Raw genomic sequence first — 19294 nt, 5'->3', positions numbered from 1 at the left:
CTCCTTTAGCCTGTCTTCTATGTAAAGACAGACAGAGTAAACATGGATTTGGAATTCACAATGGGTGCTGTATAGGTGAGAAAGGAACATCAGTGGTAACAAACCACTGACACTTGAGAGTTTCTTGGTAGCTGATTGACACCATAAATATATTCCTTTGACTAAAACATAGAGTTTGTGTCAGAGAGTTAGTTGAGGGACATAAGTGCATAAAGATAGATTAGAACAAGACCAGGTAGAGCCTTGAATGCTAGGATAAAATGTAGCTTATTGTGTATCTTAGAGTAATAGTTGATCCCTTGAAAAATTATTTGTGTTAAATGTGTGTTTTCTAGATTTCTAGGGACTAGTATTTGAAAGTTCAAATACTTAATGAAAAGCTATTCATTCTGGTTATTTTTTAGTGATTTTAACTCAAGTTCTGCAAGTCACCTTCTGGTCAGTAAGTCTACTTGCCATTGTTCAATAATGATTATGAGGCATTTGTGTGCAGAGTGAAAAAATTTACTTGTATTTTGAGTCTTTCAATTGCTTGTCTCCTTTACACTAATAATCACAGCCCTTGAAATAACTCAGCTTCTTAAAAGAAAAAAAGACAACTATCGTATATCTTTTTGAAGTTAATCGATAATGATTTTAAAAATGTATTTTCACTAGTAATGTCATGAAGGATGCACTGCCCAACCTCCCTGATCAACAGCTTTGATGGTTCCCACTTTAAAATGAGAAAGATGTACATGACCTCTTAAATTACTGTAAAGGACAAACTAAAGGTAGAGCAAAGCACTCTCTCAGCTTCACACGGGGCCAATTAGGTGCTACCCAGTAGTTCACACCTTTATAATAGCTATAACTTTTTGGTTTTCTCCTCAAGTTATTTTCTTGGGGCTGATTTTTGTCATATAATTTTCTATCTAAATAATTAATCTGAATGGATATTCGCCATATTTTAAATGGAAATGAATCATTGTAAATTACACAAATAATCTACCCAGGGACTTCTCAATGGAAGGAGTACAAAACATCAACCTCTAATTTGAGGTTTTATCCCAATATATTCCACCCATACAGACATGCTTTTAGGTCTTCTCTACAGTACTAGTAACCCCCAGGGTAGCAATCCCAGTAATGAACTTCCACTTTTACAGATGGAAAGAATTGTGTAACAGACCATTCTAAAAAGATAATGAGAAAAAAAGGGGTGGGGAATGAATTTAGTGTTTAAGAAATATATTTCCTCACTCCCTTTTCAAGTGGCGTGGTATAAAATTGGTTTTCAAAAATTATACAAAAAATCTTTGTTCAATAAATTCCCTTGAACATTGTCTGACATTTTTTCTTAATTGTGTGGTTTTCTTTCATATACTCTAACTTTGGTGTTAATCAATAAGGTTTGTGAGTGGTGTTTCTGGAAATTATTCAAAGTTCTGTCCAGTGAGGTCTTTATTTGACTACCGACTATCAGCCAATTTCCCAGCAATATGCATTCACAAATTAGTAGCCACAAATCAGGCCCCATAGTAAGGTGTACATTACAAAAATGTGTTAACCATGGACAGATGATTATAAAGTTGCAGCTATTACTGTTTATTGCTTTGATGTAGTACAAGGGGAAAAGAGATGTGTTATTTTTCTTATTAACAAATTTAATTAACTTTTAATTGATTTCTAGGAAGATATATGTTTTCATTATAGCATCATACACTGAACTACTTGACTAGATATTAAACATCAATGCAAAGTTCTTGACAGTACTGCTGATAATGAGGGGTTCTATGTTTTGTTATCTTGTTTAACAGCTACATGTTCATCTAGAATAGTAAATAAGTAAAACTGCCTTGCTCAGCCAGCTCATGTTGCTTAACTTACATTCCCTTATTTATGCTCCTTGATTTAATGGGGGCATGGGAATAGATAAGGAAATAGCTCTGCATTTTATATTCTATTCCCTTTGTTTCCATTAGATGTGTGTCTCAGTCACCTTAAAATTTTTAGTGTAGTTTTCTGGGGGATATTATAGTATTTTATTCCATAAGCTCAAATGCACTTCTTGTCATGGTAGCTATGACTTCAGTGAATTAAGTGGTCATAGATTCAGTCCAAGTGTGTGTGTACTTGACATATCATAATTTATACCAATTTAAACTGATTATTTAAAATTATGAAACTCTATTGATGAGGATGCCCCATTTAGCATTTACTGTCAGTCTGCTTAATGAATATCTGCTTGGATATTTTCTCTAAAAACCCCTCTCAGGCTGGGTGAGATGGCTCACACCTGTAATCCCAGCACTTTGGGAAGCCAAAGTGGGAGGATAGCTTGAGCCCAGAAGTTCAAGACTGACCTGGGCAACAAGGGGAAACCCCGTCTCTAATAAAAATAAAAAAATTAACCAGGCATGTGGGCATGTGCTTGTAGTGCCAGCTACTCAGGAGGCTGAGGTGGGAGGATCACTTGAGCCTGGGAGGTAAAGGTTGCAGTGAGCCTAGATCACACCACTGCACCCCAGCATGGGTGACAGAGCAAGACCTGTTTCAAAAAAAAAAAGAAATCCCATCATAAAATCATCATAAAATATAGATTGCTATATATTTATATATGGCAGTATACACACACTTGCACATGTGTGCACACACATATATCAAGGTTAAAGATGCTGTGATGGGGATTCTTTCCTGGATTGTCCAAGGGAGCGTAATGTAATCTTACATGCCCTTAAAAGTGGAGGAGGATACCTGAAGAGTAGGTCAGAAAGATAAAATGGAAAAAGATGGAGGGAGGGATTCAAAGAATGTGAGAGGGGCTTGACCACCATTCCTGGCTTTAAAAATGGAGGAAATGTGTCATGAGCCAAGGGATATGGGGATCTCTAGAAACCAGGATTGGTCGTCACATGACAACTATCAAGGAAGTGGGGATCCCAGTTCTACAAACTCTAGCAACTGAATTCTGTCAACAACCTGAATGAGCAAGGACGTTGTTTCTCCTTAGAGTCTCCAGAAAGAAACATAGCCCTGGTGAGACCATCTTGAATTTCTGACCTATAGAGCTTTAAAATAATGAACTTGTTTTGTGTCAGCTGCTCAATTTGTGATAATTTGCTATGGGAGCAAAAGCAAAACTAATTTGGATATGTTTAGATATGTTTCCTAGTGGATATATAAACAGCTGGACATTTATAAAACACACAGACAAACATACAGCCACATCAGTCAAATTGAGTCATTCTACCATAATAAATATTCAATTATATGGGTCTGTAAAAACACCTTGAACAAGAGTCATTTAAATTTCCAATTGCATAAATGATTAATGTGTTTGATCTTAAGATATTCCATAGACAGAAAAAGTGGCTGAAATTTTAAGGGTATTATTGTTATGAAACAAGACATTTATATTTTGTTATTGGCCTACAATTTTTTCTATTTACTTGATGAGTAATTTCAGACCAAAAAAAGAGTTCACCCTCTTTTTTTGGTGAAAAAGGGAGAAGGCAGTGTTTGTTTTCACTAAAATGATCAGCTTGACTGATTTGTCAATAATTCATAAGACAAATTCTAGGCAAAGTATAAAAGTAAAAGAAACTATATCGACAGAAACTATTCAACTCGGTCACAGTATTTTTTCTCTTCAGGTATTTCTGCAATTCTTCTATCTTTTCTCAGAACTAAACCTCAGAAATATTAAACTCCCAGGGGCAGTTGTGTTTTCATGAGTCAAAGAGACAAATCCTGCTGAAATGCTTGGCATTATGACATACAGGAGCACCACTGTAAACATGATTTTCACATCTTAGACATTCTTGTTTCAAAGAAGGAACAAACATTCAGCATCCCCATTCTGCATGCTTTACCAGTGCCTGTAAAACTGAATATACAACTGCATATGTGCTGTTAAAACACATCGTATTGCATTCCACGCTTTGTGGACCTGGAGCGATTTTTGTGTCCCTGGCTCATAAGGCAGCCAAGTGTTTTGTTTTCCTTCCTTTCCTGTTGACAGTTTGGGGCATAATTATATAACATATTACAGTTTCTAAGATTTATTTCAGTTTTTTTTACATGGAACTTTTCAAAGCAAAATATACAGTAGCTGATAGCGAGATTCATAATTAGTATCACAATTGAGTTTTAGCTAAGATTCCTTCTTATTACATTTCATTAGATGAATATTTACTCAATATTTTCTCATTTTATTTGATGCAAAGTGATTTTACATGACTTCAAATTTTCAGTAAATATGGGTATATTATGGTATCAAACATTCTCACTTATGCGGAGATGTATTTTCTAATGTTGAAGAAGAGTCCCTTGCAGGTACATTACAGTTACTGTAGTTTTACTCCTATTTGGCTTTTGGAACAGATTTAGTTTCAAATCTGTTTCATTTCATGTAACATTCATTAATTCAACAAGCATTTGTTAAGTACTTTTATATATGAAGTATTGTGTTAAGAAATGGGACACTGAGATATTTGTTTCTTGTGTAACCTTCCATAAGTCACAGTGTTCTCATTCGTAAAATGAGATTAATGATATTTACTCATAACAACATCATGAGGATTAAGTCAGGTTATACTTATAAATATTATTTATGATAAATATGATTAATGTTTATTATAATAAAATTATTACATAAATAATAATGGCATAACATAGTAAAATGTTATCTATTATAAACAAACAATGCATAACAATATTATTACTAAACATATATAAACATAAAATGAATATGTAAAGTGAGCAAAAATATATGTAATCTTAAACTGTCACTCAGTAGATTATGTTAAATGAATTAAAAACAAAATTTTTTTCTCATTTTATATTCAAAACCTGTTAAAATCATAAGACATAAAGATTCAGTACTTTTATAATATGAGTTTTCTGTCATAATATAGTATTGTTATTGCTAATGATATTATAAGTTTTTGTTATGTTAATTTTAAATTAAGAATATTAAATATAATATTTTTCATGTTTTATATTTTGCATTGTATAGTCAGTGTCATTTCCTCCTTAACCAAATAACATTTGGTCAGAAAAATGCCATAATTTGTTAAGTATTACCTTCATTTACAGTAGCCCATCAAAACTTATGTGAATTTTCTTGCTTTTCATTTTATTTAATAGGCAACAGACCCCGATGCTGGAATAAATGGTCAAGTGCACTACAGTTTGGGTAACTTTAATAATCTTTTTCGTATCACATCCAATGGGAGCATTTACACAGCAGTGAAGCTTAACAGAGAAGTCAGGGACTACTATGAACTTGTTGTTGTGGCAACAGATGGAGCAGTACACCCTCGTCATTCAACTCTAACCCTGGCCATCAAGGTTTTGGACATTGATGATAATAGTCCTGTGTTCACCAATTCAACGTACACTGTCCTTGTTGAGGAGAATCTGCCAGCTGGGACCACCATCCTTCAAATAGAGGTGTGTGGAAAAAGTATTTATTACATTAATTCTACATTAGGAGGTTTGCTATTAGGGTGTGTTTGCCAAAATTAGCAAGTAAAAATACAACACACCAAGCTGGATTTTAATTTCAGATAAACAATGAATAATTTTTTATTATTTCTCCAATATTGCATATTGTATTTGGTGTGGTAACCCTACTTTAAAGATATCCCAAAAATTAAAGACAGAAAGGTCTCTTTGTAAGAAATTTTAAAAATACTTTTTAATAGAATTTTTTTTTTTTTTTTTTTTTTTTTTTTTTGAGACGGAGTCTCACGCTGTTGCCCAGGCTGGAGTGCAGTGGCGCGATCTCGGCTCACTGCAAGCTCCGCCTCCCGGGTTCCCGCCATTCTCCTGCCTCAGCCTCCTGAGTAGCTGGGACTACAGGCGCCCGCCACCGCGCCCGGCTAATTTTTTGTATTTTTAGTAGAGACGGGATTTCACTGTGGTCTCGATCTCCTGACCTTGTGATCCGCCCGCCTCGGCCTCCCAAAGTGCTGGGATTACAGGCTTGAGCCACCGCACCCGGCCTTTTTAAAAGATTTTTTAATTTACAAAAGTAATATTCTGTTTATCCCAACAGTTGACAATACAATAGTTTATGAAACAAAAGTTAATAATCTCACACATTGTGCCTCCAGAATACTCAGCATTAAATTTATTTTCACGTTTGTCTTTGTGTTCACACAAATGTCAAAAAAAATGTGTGTGTGTATGTGTGTGTATATATATATATATATTCATTTGTGTGGGTTGTACATATATAACATAAATGTGTATACACAGGAAAAACACAGAGTTACATATTGGTTCCCCCTCTATTTTACAGATATCGTTTATACCCATTATTCTGTATTTTTTTCACATTCAATACACAAAAGGCATCTTCTACTAATCTAACTCTCCTTTTTAATGACATCTCTATCAAGCCTCTTTTTTAAGTTTTCAACTATAAATTACAAAAAGTCCTGAACATTTTGATTCAGTAGGTTAGGCTGATCCATAAATCTGCATTTTTAAGCAGCCACCTCATTTAATACTGACTCAGTTGGTCTATGAGGTATGTTTTGGGGGAAAAAAAAAAAAAAAAGGTAGCCAATTTTCCACCTGTAGTCCACAACTTGAATGTTCTTAGCACAGTTTTCCAGACTCTGTATCCCTTCCATAATTGAACTCAGCAATAAACATTAACAAGTCTAAATAAGGCAAATACTGACCAGGGAGAGAACCATCATTCCTTCATCTATTCCACCATTCATCTATCAAGTAATTAATTAGTTAATGTATTTATTTAACAAACATGTCTTCAGTATGTACAGTATGCAAAGTCTCCTGCCAGTGTCGTTAAATTCATGCTGTCCTAGAGGATACACAGACTTTGGGGATACAATGGTGAACAAAACAAATCTGCTGCTTTCTTGGAGTTTTCAGGCTAGTTTAGCAATCAGTCAAGAAAATTAGTAGTTAAAACGTAGGTCCTCAGTACAAAGGGCCTAGGTAATAGAGGTGGAGCTCCTAACCTAATCTTAAGACAAAGAGAAACTTATTTCTAAATGGTGAACTGAGGGACAAGTAAGAGCTATTCAAGAGGAAATGGAAGAAAGATTGTTTAAAGTAGTGGAGGAAAAAAAGTCTGGTCAAAATCATGGAAGACGGGAAAGTGTGAGGGGTGAGGGGCTAAAAGTCTAGAAAATGTAGTGACTCTTACCATGTTAAGGATAATGGCGTTGATTGAAAATTGAATTAAAAACCAGAGGATTTTAAGCAGGAAAAATCACATAATAAAATGTATGCTTTAATAGCATCTTTCTGATTGTTAAGTCAATAATTGATTGGAGGAGACCAAGACTGAGGTTCACATAAGAGATGTTGCATTAAAATATGCACATTAAAACATACTCTGAATCTTCTCCATTTTCATTCTTGCTCCATTTGGTTTTCTGTACCTGAGGTGCATTTGCTAGTCTGTACTGAGTGAAATAGCCATTCTACAAGACTCCCATGAAAACCCATCCTTTCAGCTAAAGGACATCGTTCCCAATTTAGAACATAGTTTAGATTTCATGTCACATTTTTTCCTTTCTATTTTAGTATTTGTGTCTTATTTCTTCTCTGAGACCATAACCTGTAGGGAAGTAATTGTGTCTTGATTCATTTTGGTGCTCTCTACAGCACCTGTGTGTAACTACTACTGAAATGCTAGTTAAATGAAGGGAAGTATAGTAGAGTGATCTCTAGAAATGTATTATAAGATCACTGTGAAAAAGAATTACTACTTACATTTTCTTAGTTTTCTTATAGTACTTTAGCCATCCATTATGTTTATGGAAATCACTCAGTGTTTATTTTTATTTAATATATTTGTTCATGATTATTAAATCAGCAGAAACTAAGAAGTAATCATTTAAGACTTTTTTTTTTTACTGTGATATAATTCATTTAGTGATTTTTTCAAGTTAAATAGATAAAGTAATAACATCGACAATGACAAAATCTTACGGGAGTATTTCTCTCTCTCTCTCTCTCTCTCTCTCTCTCTCTCTCTCATTCTCCCTCTCACTGCCTCCCTCTTTTCCTCCCTCGCTCCGTCTTTCTCTCCTCCATCCCTCCTTCCCTCTCTCTGGTAAATTATTAAATAACGTATTTCTCTTTTAAAACGTGTCTTTTTGTCCTCATTAAATTCATGCTGTCCTAGGCACTGACACATGACTTCCATCCTTCCTGCATTTCTTTATTTTGGTAACGTCACTAATAAAACCATTCTTTTGCTTATTACAGGCCAAAGATGTCGACCTTGGAGCAAATGTGTCTTACCGGATAAGAAGCCCAGAAGTGAAGCATTTTTTTGCACTACATCCATTTACAGGAGAACTATCCCTTTTAAGGAGTTTAGATTATGAGGCATTTCCAGACCAAGAAGCAAGTATCACTTTTCTGGTAGAGGCCTTTGATATTTATGGGACAATGCCTCCTGGTATTGCTACTGTCACAGTGATTGTAAAGGTAAGGACGAAAGATGACTTCTGGTTGCCTGCTTTGCTCTCTATACATGTAGGTTTTGTTTCTTCTATTATACCTATAAATATATTTTGATAATAATTCCTAATGACACAGTGGTACCAGACCCAGAACATAGATTTTTCCAATGGAAAATAGTTATAAATACATAAGAAATAACTATATTTTTGACTATAAGAGATCAATTTTAAAGAGGCACTAAATATGACTACAAGGACCATGGAAATTTGAGTCTGCATCAGCTCTCCATCAAGTCATAACCTCTCTAGACTAGATTTTAGTTCAAATTCCACAGCATCAGGCATAATTATTTGGTACAAATCCTTCAACTAAAAAAAATTTGTAAATGACTCTGAAGGGCCAAGAGTTCTTAGGCCCTAAAATTAATTTATGGCCCAAACCTCTGGGATGAAATATGCTTCCAAGTTAGATGGAACTGGGGCGAAATTCCGGCTCAACCCTTTTTAAGCTCTATGACCTTGGGGACTTTGTTAACCACTCTGGATTTGTTATCTCATTTATTATAATACCCTGTGCCAGATGATTGCCTGAAAGAGCATGGCATTTTTAACCTTTTGAATTTCTAGTCATTTGTTAAGAAACAACTTAAAAGTAGATATGAAAAGAAGTACTATAAGTTGATCAGTCCTCAAATAGTAGTACATACAATGATCATCTGAGCGTCATCTTAAACTTCCAGATTTCTCTACTCCTTCCCCAAAGAAGGACCTGTCCCGATCATAAACATCAGCATTTGAGAAAAGTACACAGATGACTCTTATACAAGACATCTGAATCCCATATTGAGAAATTTACTTCAAATACAAAGATACACGTACAAAAATCCTCAAGTTACTTTACTAAATGGGTATATTACTAAAAAAATGACTTTACATGGCAGTAATTTCTTAGGCAATATAAAGTAAAAGTTCATTCACAATCATGGTACGTTGTAAAAATTTTTGTTTTGGTAAGGGAAGAAACTTGAAAGAGTCCTATTTAAAGTGGTTTTTTTCTGCTTCCAGAATAGATTTTGAATGATGAAAAAGGGCTGGTCAGAAAGAAATAGAGATACCCGCCCAGAGCAAGGGCAGTGGAGGGAGGAAAAAGACAGAAGATCTATAAGATAAATGAGGCACTTGCAAAGAAGCTTATAGAGTATTTCAATGGCCATGCATAAAATAGATGAATATGAGTAATTAATTGAATTAACAATTTAACTTTACTATAGATATTTTGGTTTATATTTTATTCACAGTTGTATCTATGTTCTACCCCCAAAAATATTATTGATAATTATGGCTCAGATTTTACCAGGTGACCATAGATATCAAGTTTCTATGTTAAAAAAAAAAAAAAAAAGCAATGAAATCTATGGGCTTAGATAGAAAAATGTGGAAAGATATGGACATTTTTAATGAATGTTTAGTTGCAGGATCATACCATAGGATTGGAATGAAATATTGGCAACTACATATTGTCTACTACATGTTGGTACTATTTATGATTCATATAATCACTAAAAATGTGTAATAGCTGAGTGGAATCAAAGTTACATGACTTGCCAGCTTTGTTAGGTTATCTAATCCTGGAGATCATGCAGATACCTCTAGGCATCTGTGTTTACTTAAACTTTGTCAGTATTACATTTTCAGGTTGTATTTTGTTCCCGTCAATGCTTTTTCATTTGTTCTTTTGAAGTGGTTAGAATTACAGTCCATTATGTGTTTAAGGTGAATTGTTTAGCAGAATTTACATATGATAATTTACTAACAATTCCATATCATTTGGATTTTGTTGGCTACCTGAAGACGGTGGGACGGTGCAGATACATTTCTGCCTAAAATAAGACAACGTTCCTGAAGATTACTCTCTTTTTCTTTCTTTTTTTAATTTTTTTTTTTTAATTTTAGTGTCCAGTACATTTATGTGAGATCATTCAGATTATGCATGTGCAACACAAATGTCTCTGAGGGACCTTAGTAGAAGACTATATGTATCCAGGGTCATAAGGTAAACAAGGTCATAGGCAACTTTTCTGCAATTCTCATATTATAGAGACTACAAATAAGATTTTATTTTATTTGAAATGATGGAAGAAGAATTCACTTTTCTTAGGTCGTTGTTTGGTTGTTGTGCTGCTAAATAGCTAGATATATGCTATGAGTTTTCTTAGACAACAAAGTAATGATGTGAAAAAATATTTCACCAATACATAATTAATATAACTATATTTTTCCAGTAGGTTAATGTTCTTGACCCTAAAATTTTGGGGTTTGGATTTTATTTTTTTAAGATAATTCTGCAATCACAGTTAAACACAGGAAGTATTCCACGACCTTTTCTTTTTTTAGTGTCTTATTTTACATTTTCATCTTTTATTTAGATTCAGGCGTTACATGTTCACATTTGTTACATAAGTATATTGCATGATGCTGAGTTTTGGGATATGAATGACCTTGTCAACCAGATAGTGAATATAGTACCCAATAATTAGGTTCTCAACTCCTGCTTCTTCACTTCCTACCCCACCCAATTTCTGTCTATTAATCTTCAGTGTCTATTTTTATGTCCATGAGCACCCAATATTTAGTTACCATTTAGAAGTGAGAACATTCAGTGTTTGGTTTTATGTTCCTGAATTTGTTTAGAATAATGGCTTCCAGCTGTATCTATGTTACTGCAAAGGACATGATTTTATTCTTTTTTAGGGCTTCATAGTATTCTATGGTGTGTATGTACCCTTTTAGATTTATCTAATTCACCATTGGTGAGTATTTAGGTTGATTCCATGTCTTTGCTATTGTAACTCATAAAACTTTGGTAAATAAATGTTATATCTTGGCTGGGCATGGTGGCTCACACCTGTAATCCCTACACTTTGGGAGGTCGAGGTGGGTGGATCACCTGAGGTTGTGAGTTTGAGATCAGCCTGACCAACATGATGAAACCCCATCTCTATTAAAAATACAAAAAATTAACTGGGCATGGTGGCGCACACCTCTAATCCCAGCTACTCAGGAGGCTGAGGCAGGAAAATCACTTAAACCTGGGAGATGGATGTTGCAGTGATTTGAGATCATGGCACTGCACTCCAGCCTGGGCAACAAGAGCAAAACTCCATCTCAAAAAATAAAATAAATTAAATGTTATATCTTAACATATGTTGTGTCTTGTAACTGAAGACATACTATTATTTTAATTCAAAAGGTTTATGGCATGCTCGGGTGAGTAATTCAAATGATTCTAAGTAATTTCCAATATGTTTCTTTCTTTAAAGTTTTTAATTTAGGCTCATGAATACATGTGCAGTTTTTCATACAGGTAAATTGTGTGTCACAGGATTTGATTGTACAGATTGTTTTGCCACTCAGGTAATAAACACAGTACCTTATAGGTAGTTTTTTTTTATCCTCACTCTCCTCCATCTGTCCACCCTCAAGCAGCCCCCAATGTATGTTGTTCCCATCTTTGTGTCCCTATGTACTCAACATTTACCTTCAGCTTCTAAGTGAGAACATGCAGTATTTGGTTTTCTGTTCCTATGTTAGTTCACTTAGGATAATGGCTCCTAGTTGCATCCATGTTGCTGCAGAGGATATGATCTCATTCTTTTTTATGGCTGCATAGTTATTCCATGGCATATATGTGCCACATTTTCTTTATTTAGTTGACCATTGTTGGGCATTTAGGTTGATTGATTTCATGTCTTTACTACTGTGAATAGCATGATACTAATGATACATGTGCATGTGTCTTTATGGTACAACAATTTATTTATCTTTGAATATATACCTAAAAAATGGGATTGCTGGGTCAAATGGTCATTTTGCTTTGAGTTCCTTGAGAAATCGCCAAACTGCTTTGTTCTGTTTTCTCCTCAACCTCGCCAGCATGCTTTTTGTTTTTTATTTTGTTTTGTTTTGTTTTTACTTTTAATAGCAATTCTGATTGGTGTGAGATGGTGTCTCATCATGGTTTCGATTTGCATTGCTCTCATGATTAGTGATGATGAGCATTTTTTCATACGCTTGTTCACCATATATATGTCTTCTTCTGAAAAGTGTGTGTTCATATCTTTTGCCCACTTTTTAATGGGGTGGTTTGCTTTTTGCTTGTTGATTTGTAAATTCCTTATAGATTCTGGATATTAGACCTTTGTCAGATGCATAGTTTGTAAGCATTTTCTCCCATTCTGTAGGTGGCCTGTTTACTCTGTTTATATGGTTTTTTTGCTATGCAGAAGCTCTTTTAGTTTAATTAAGTCACACTTGTCAATTTTTGCTATTGGTAAAATTGTTTTTGGCATCTTTGTTATGAAATTTTTGCCAGGACTTATGTCCAGAATGATATTTCCTAGGTTATCTTCCAGTGTTTTTATAGTTTTAAGTTTGACATTAAAGTCTTCAATCCATCTTGAGTTCATTTTTGTACATGGTGTAAGGAAGGGGTCCAGTTTCATTTTTCTACATATGTATAGCTGGTTATCCCAGCATCATTTGCTGAATAGGGAGTCCATTCTCCATTGTTTGTTTTTATTTACTTTGTTGTATATCAGATGGGTATAAGTATGCGGCATTATTTCTGGGATCTCTATTATGTCCATTGGTCTATGTGTCTGTTGTTGTACCAGGACAATGCGATTTTGGTTACTGTAGCATTATAGTATAGTTTGAAGTCAAGAAATGTGATATCTTCAGCTTTTTTCTTTTTACTTTGGATTGTCTTAACTATTCAAGCTCATTTTTGGTTTGATATGAATTTTAGAATACATTTTTCTGGTTTTGTGAATAATATCTTTAGTAGTTTAATAAGAATAGCATTGAATCTGTACTTTGCTTTGGGCAGTACGGCCATTTTAATGATATTGATTCCTTCTATCTACAAGAATGGAAAGTTTTTCAATTTGTTTCTGTCGTCTTTGATTTCATTGAGCAATATTTTAAGTTCTCATTGTAGAGATTTTTCACCACCCTGGTCAGTTGTATTCCAAAGTACTTTTTTGTGTAACTATTGTAAATGGGATTACATTCTTAATTTGGCCCTCAGCATGGATGTTGTTGGTACATAGGAATGCTATCATTGATTTTTGTACATTGATTTGGTGTCCTGAAACTTTGCTGAAGTTGTTTATTAGATCAAGGAGCTTTGGACAGAGACTATGGGGTTTTCTAGGTGTAGAATCATATCATCTGCAAACAAGGGTAGTTTTACATCCTCTCTTCCTAATTGGATGGATTTTATTTCTTTCTATTGCTTTATTGCTCTGGCCAGGACTTCCATTACTATGATGAGTGGGAATGATAAGAGAGGACATCCTTATCTTGTTTCCCTTTTCAAGGGGAATGCCTCCAGCTTTTGCCCATTCAGTATGATGTTGGCTGTGCATTTGTCATAGATGGCTTTTATTATTTTAAAGTATGTTCCTTCAGTGCTTAGTTTGTTAAGGGTTTTTAACATGAAAGTATGTGGAATTTTATTGAAATCCTTTTCTGCATCTATTGAGATGATCATGTAGTTTTTGTTTTTAGTTCTGTTTCTGTGGTGAATCACTTCTGTTGATTTGTCTATATTGAACCAACCTTGCATCCCAGGCATAAAGCCTACTTGATTGTGGTGGATTAGCTTTTTGATGTGCTGCTGGTTTGCCAGTATTTTGTTGAAAATTTTTGCATCTGTGTTCATCAAAGATATTGGCCTGAAGTTTTCTTTTTTGTTGTTGTGACTCTGCCAGGTTTTGGTATCAGGATGATTTTGGTCTCATAGAGTGAGTTAGGGAGGAATGCCTCCTCCTCAATTTTTTGGAATATTTTCAGTAGGGTTGGTACTAGTTCTTCTTTATACATCTGGTAGAATTTGACTGTGAATCCATCTGGTCCTGGACTTTTCCTGGTTGGTAGGCTCTTTTTTTACTGATTCAATTTCAGAATTCATTATTTGTCTGTTTAGGGATTCAATTTCTTCTTAACGCAAACTTGGGAGGTTGAATGGTTCCAGGAATTTATCCATTTCCTCTTGGGTTTCTAGGTCATGTACACAGAGGTGTTCATAGTCTCTGAGGGTTCTTTTGTATTTCTGTGGGGTCAGTGGTAATGTCCTTCTTAATTCAGTCAGTCATTTCTGATTGTGTTTAGTTGGATCTTCTCTTTTTTTCTTATTTGTCTAGCTATTCATCCATCTATCTAATTAAGGCTTTCAAATAACTAAAATAACTAATTCCTAAATTCATTTATCTTTTATATGATCTTTTGCGTCTCAATGTCCTTCAGTTCGGCTCTGATTTTGGATATTTCTTGTCTTCTGCTGGCTTTGAATTTGGTTTGCTCTTGTTTCTCCAGTTCCTGTAGACATGATGCTAGATTGTTCATTTGATATATTTCTGACTTTTTTAATGTGGGCATTTAGCTCTATAAACTTCTTTCTTAACACTGCTTTAGTTATGTACCAGAGATTGTGGTATGTTGTATCTTTGTTTTCATTAGTTTGAAATATTTTATTTCTATCTTCATTTTATTATTTACCCAGAGATCATTCAGGAACAAGTTGTTTAATTTTCATGTAATTATATGGTTTTGAATGTTTTTCTTAGTATTGATTTCTGTTTTTATTGCACTATGTTCAGAGAGTGTGGTTGGTATGATTTTAGTTTTCTTTGATTTCTTACAGATTGTTTTTATGTCCAATTGTGTGGTCAATTTTAGAGTTTGTGCCATGTGGTGATGAGAAGCATGTATATTCTGTTTTTTGGGGGGTAGAGAGTTCTATAGATGTCTATTATGTCCATTTGTTCAAGTGTTGAATTCAGGTCCTAAATATCTTTTTTACTTTGTCACCTTGATCATCTGTCTATTACTGTCCATGGAGTATTGAAATTTCCCACTATTGTATGGAAATCAAAGTCTCTTTGTAGGTCTGTAAGAACTTGCTTTATGAATCTGCGTGCTCCTGTGTTGGATGAATATATATTTAGGATATTTAGATCTTCTTGTTGAATTGTACCCTTTACCATTATATAAAGTTTATCTTTGTCTTTTGTGATGTTTGTTGATTTAAAGTCTCTTTTGTCTGAAATTTGGGTAACAACTTCAGTTTTTTTCTGTTTTCTTGGTAGACTTTTCTTCAACCCTTTACTTTGGGCCTGTGGATGTCACTGCATGTGAGATGGGCCTTGCATAACCTTGGTTCTTGCTTCTTTATGCAGCTTGTCACTCTGTGCCTTTAAATTGTGGCATTTAGCCCATTTATATCCAATGTTAATATTGATATGTACAGATTTGATCCTGTCATCATATTGTTAGCTGGTTATTATGTAGACTTTTTTATGTCATTGCTTTATACTGTGAGAGATCTGTGTATTTAAGTGTGTTTTTGTAGTGTTCACATTTAGCACTCCTTTCAGGAGCTCTTATAAGGCAGGCCTGGTTGTAATAAATTCCCTTAGAATTTGCTTGTCTGAAAAGGATTTTATTTCTTTTTTACTTATGAAGCTTAGTTTCATTGGATATGACATTCTTGGATTGAAATTCTTTTCTTTAAGAATGCTGAGTATAGGCCCCCAAACTCTTCTGGCTTATAGGGTTTCTGCTTAAAGGTACACTGTTAGCCTGATGGGTTCTCTTTGTAGATTTCCTGCTCCTTCTTTCTATCTGCCTTTAGAATTTTTTTCTTTCATTTTGAAGAGAATGAAAGAGAATCTGATGATTATGTGTCTTGTGGATGGTCTTCTTGTATAGTATCTTGCAGTTCTCTGCAGTTTTTAAATATTAATGTTGGCCTCTCTAGTGAGGTTGGGACGTTTTCATGGACAATATCCTGAAATATGTTTTTCAAGTTGCCTACCTTTCCCCCATTTCCCTCAGTGACGCCAGTGAGGGGTAGATCTAGTCTCTTCACATAATCCCGTGTTTTTCAAGGGTTTTATCCATTCTTTATTATTATTATTATTATTGTCCATCTTAGTTAGTTCAGAGAGCCAGTCTTCACACTCTGTGATTCTTTCCTCAGCTTGGTCTATTCTGCTGTTAATGCAATTACAATATGAACTTCTTGTAGTGTGCTTTTCAGCTCTGTTAGATCATTTTGGTTCTTTCTTATAATGGCAATTTCATCTACCAGCTCCTGTATTGTTTTATTGTAATCCTTAGTTTCTTTGGTTTGCATTTTGACTTCTTCCCTGATTCTCAATGATTTTCATTCCTACCCATATTCTGAATTCTATTTCTTTCATTTCAACCATTTCAGCTGAGTTAAGAATCCTTGGTGGGGAACTAGTGCGGTTGTTTGGAGGAAAAAAGACACTTGTTTTTTGAATTGCCAGAGTTCTTGCACTGGTTCTTTCTCATCTGTGTTTTCTGATATTCTTTCTACTAATTTGAGTACAGTTAGTTGGCTTATTTGGATGTTTTCAGAGGAGTGAGTTTTTGTGCATGACCTTTATTTGTAATTGAGCTCTTGTCCTTGGTTTCACAGATGAATATATTAGCAAAGTATTTTTAATATTAAAGTTTGGACTGTGGTCCAGTGGATGATACTTAACTGGAATGGCCAGTAGGTAGGCTATTAATCAGTCTCCTCTATTTCCTAAGGATTGTTGTGCCCCTTCTCAGTGCTCTGAAAGTGTGGACTCCTTTTGCACTTGACTCCTAGCTGTATATCTCAGTTTGGCACTCCCAGGCTACACACTGTAGCTCCAGGGCAAGCTCAGGCTTTATGTTCTTTCCCCAGTTACACACAGCAAGGGAAGGGACCTTGGCTGTGGCTGTGGCAGATGGCCTTTCACTTTTCTCTTGGTGCTCCACCCCAGAAAAATACAGAGCCACTACTAATCGGTACAATCAGCCTGGCGTGTGGTGGCTGCATTGTAGGCCCAAGCTTGTGGGTGATATGGCCGACTGGAGGTGTGGCTAAAGCACTCAGGGTCTTTGCTCCCACCACAGTCTGAGGGCAGCAAGGGCAATACCACTGCAGCAGCAGTGGCAGAGGGGCTTTTGGTTGTCCCTGGGTGCTCCATCTCAGGGAAACTCAAAACTGCTGCTACTGAGAATGTCCAGACAGGGAGTGGGGTGGCTGCACTGCTGGCCTGAGCTGGGTAAAGAGGAGGAGGGTAAGGATTTACAGGTAGGAGAGTCTGAGCTTCTCTCTATATGATGACCATGTCCTCCTGGAAGAGTGAGTAAAACCTTTGGGCTCTTTCTTTCTTCTCCAGTCCAAAGGCAGGAGGGGCAGAACTACTGCCATGGCAGTGGCAGAGTGGCTCTTAGTTGACTGTTGGAGCACCTCCTTAAGGAAACACAAAGCCACTAGCAGTGGGAATGCTCAGCTGGAGATGGGGTGGCTGTTCCGTGGTCCTGAGCATGGGCCCTGCCTGGTAAAGAGTGAGAGGTGGGGGGCTCATGGGGAACAGAGACTGGGCTTCTGTCCATATGGCAGCTGTGGTGTCCTGGAGTTCCTGCATAGTGACCAGGCCCTTTGTTCCTCCCCAGTCCAAGGGCAGCTGCAGTCACAGAGAGGTTGCGAACTGTCTCTAGGGTTTTCTCACCACTGACTGAAGTATTAGGCATTGACAGGGTGGTTGTGCTAGGGGCCCAAATCCAGAGACACTGGGCATTAAAGACTAGCAGAGGTGGAGACCTGCCTAGAAAGCAGTCTAACTGTTTTTCTGTAATGCTGCTATGCTGTGCTGGGGGTTTGCATCAGTCTCCAACCACTACATTCCCTCCTGAGCCTGAGGGCAACAGGAGTGAGGACTGTGGAGCAGCGAAAAATGGTGACCTGCCTTGCCCTCTGGGATCTCTGTCCCAGGGAAGTACAGAGCTGCTACTGGCCCAGGAATCCAGGTGGGGGGTGGTTACTGAGGTCCTAGGATGGGAAGCCCTGCCCAGTGAGGAGTAGCAAGAGTGTGGACCCACATGGAAAACAGCCTACCCACTTCTCTGTAAGGAAATTATACTGTGTTGGGGGTCTGCATTAGTTCCTAATCCCTGTCCTTCCCAAGCCTAAGAGCAAAATGAGGGAGGGTTGCAGAGCAGCAAAAATGGCAGCCGGCCTCTTCCACCGGGAGCTCCATCCCAGAGAAGTACAGAGCTGTTCCGGACCCAGGAACTCAGGTGGGGCTGTAATGGACAGCAGGCCTTATCCTGCAAGGTGCAGCTGAGATGAGGCCTGCAATGTTTCACTGCTCAGCCTCGTAGATTTGGCCCCTTTACTGGGGGCATGCAAGTCTGGCCTCTGCTGCTACAGGAGCTACAGGCGCTGGTGCCAGAGTGTCTGGGGATGCAAGTCTCCTGGGACTCCATGTGTGCCTGAGTATGGCTCTGCCAAGACTCCACATGGTTCTCCATGTCAGCCTAGAGACACTGGTGGGGAGCTCACAGGGGAGATCTCCTGAGCCCAGGGATACAAAAGTTCATGGCAGAAGTGTGGGTCCCCAGGGACTCACTTACTCACAGTTTCCCCACAGTGGGAGGACTCCCCTGGCTCTGTGCCACCCCTAGGGTGGGCAGTTATCCAGTCTTACTCTCCTCTGTTCTCTATGTGTTATACTCTTTCCCTGATGAATTCCAGTGTGTCTCCATCTGGATTTTTCAGATGAGCTAGTGTCCACTCGCCAGCCTTTCTTTTCTCCATGAGATTGACACACACCAGCTGCTTCTAGTTAGTTCTCTTGGTCTCCACCGCTTTCACTGTCTCTCTTTTTTTTTTTTTTTTTTTTTTACACTTGACTTAAGATCATCTGCTAGCACACAAATTGATGCCATTTCTTCTGTGGATACTGCCGCCACCTCTAAAGTACCTTGGAATGGAGATCATAAGCTCC

The 19294-nt window shown here is 36.6% G+C and overlaps 1 protein-coding gene across 11 annotated transcripts in view; it reads left to right on the top strand.

Annotated features, from left to right (window-relative positions):
• The window catches only part of LOC105496640 (protocadherin related 15), a 1825405-nt gene that overhangs the window by 1609546 nt on the left and 196565 nt on the right, over positions 1-19294 (top strand). For all 11 annotated transcript variants that reach the window (XM_071069550.1, XM_071069551.1, XM_024797557.2 and 8 more), the window contains 2 exons: positions 5131-5436; positions 8239-8463. In XM_071069550.1, the coding sequence (XP_070925651.1) occupies positions 5131-5436; positions 8239-8463 (531 nt within the window). The remainder of the gene's footprint in view (positions 1-5130; positions 5437-8238; positions 8464-19294) is intronic.

The sequence above is a fragment of the Macaca nemestrina genome, chromosome 9, assembly GCF_043159975.1.
Source record: "Macaca nemestrina isolate mMacNem1 chromosome 9, mMacNem.hap1, whole genome shotgun sequence".
NCBI classification, from domain to species: Eukaryota; Metazoa; Chordata; class Mammalia; order Primates; family Cercopithecidae; genus Macaca; species Macaca nemestrina.
Note: the sequence above shows the minus strand (reverse complement) of the source record. Positions and strands in the feature narration are given on the sequence as shown.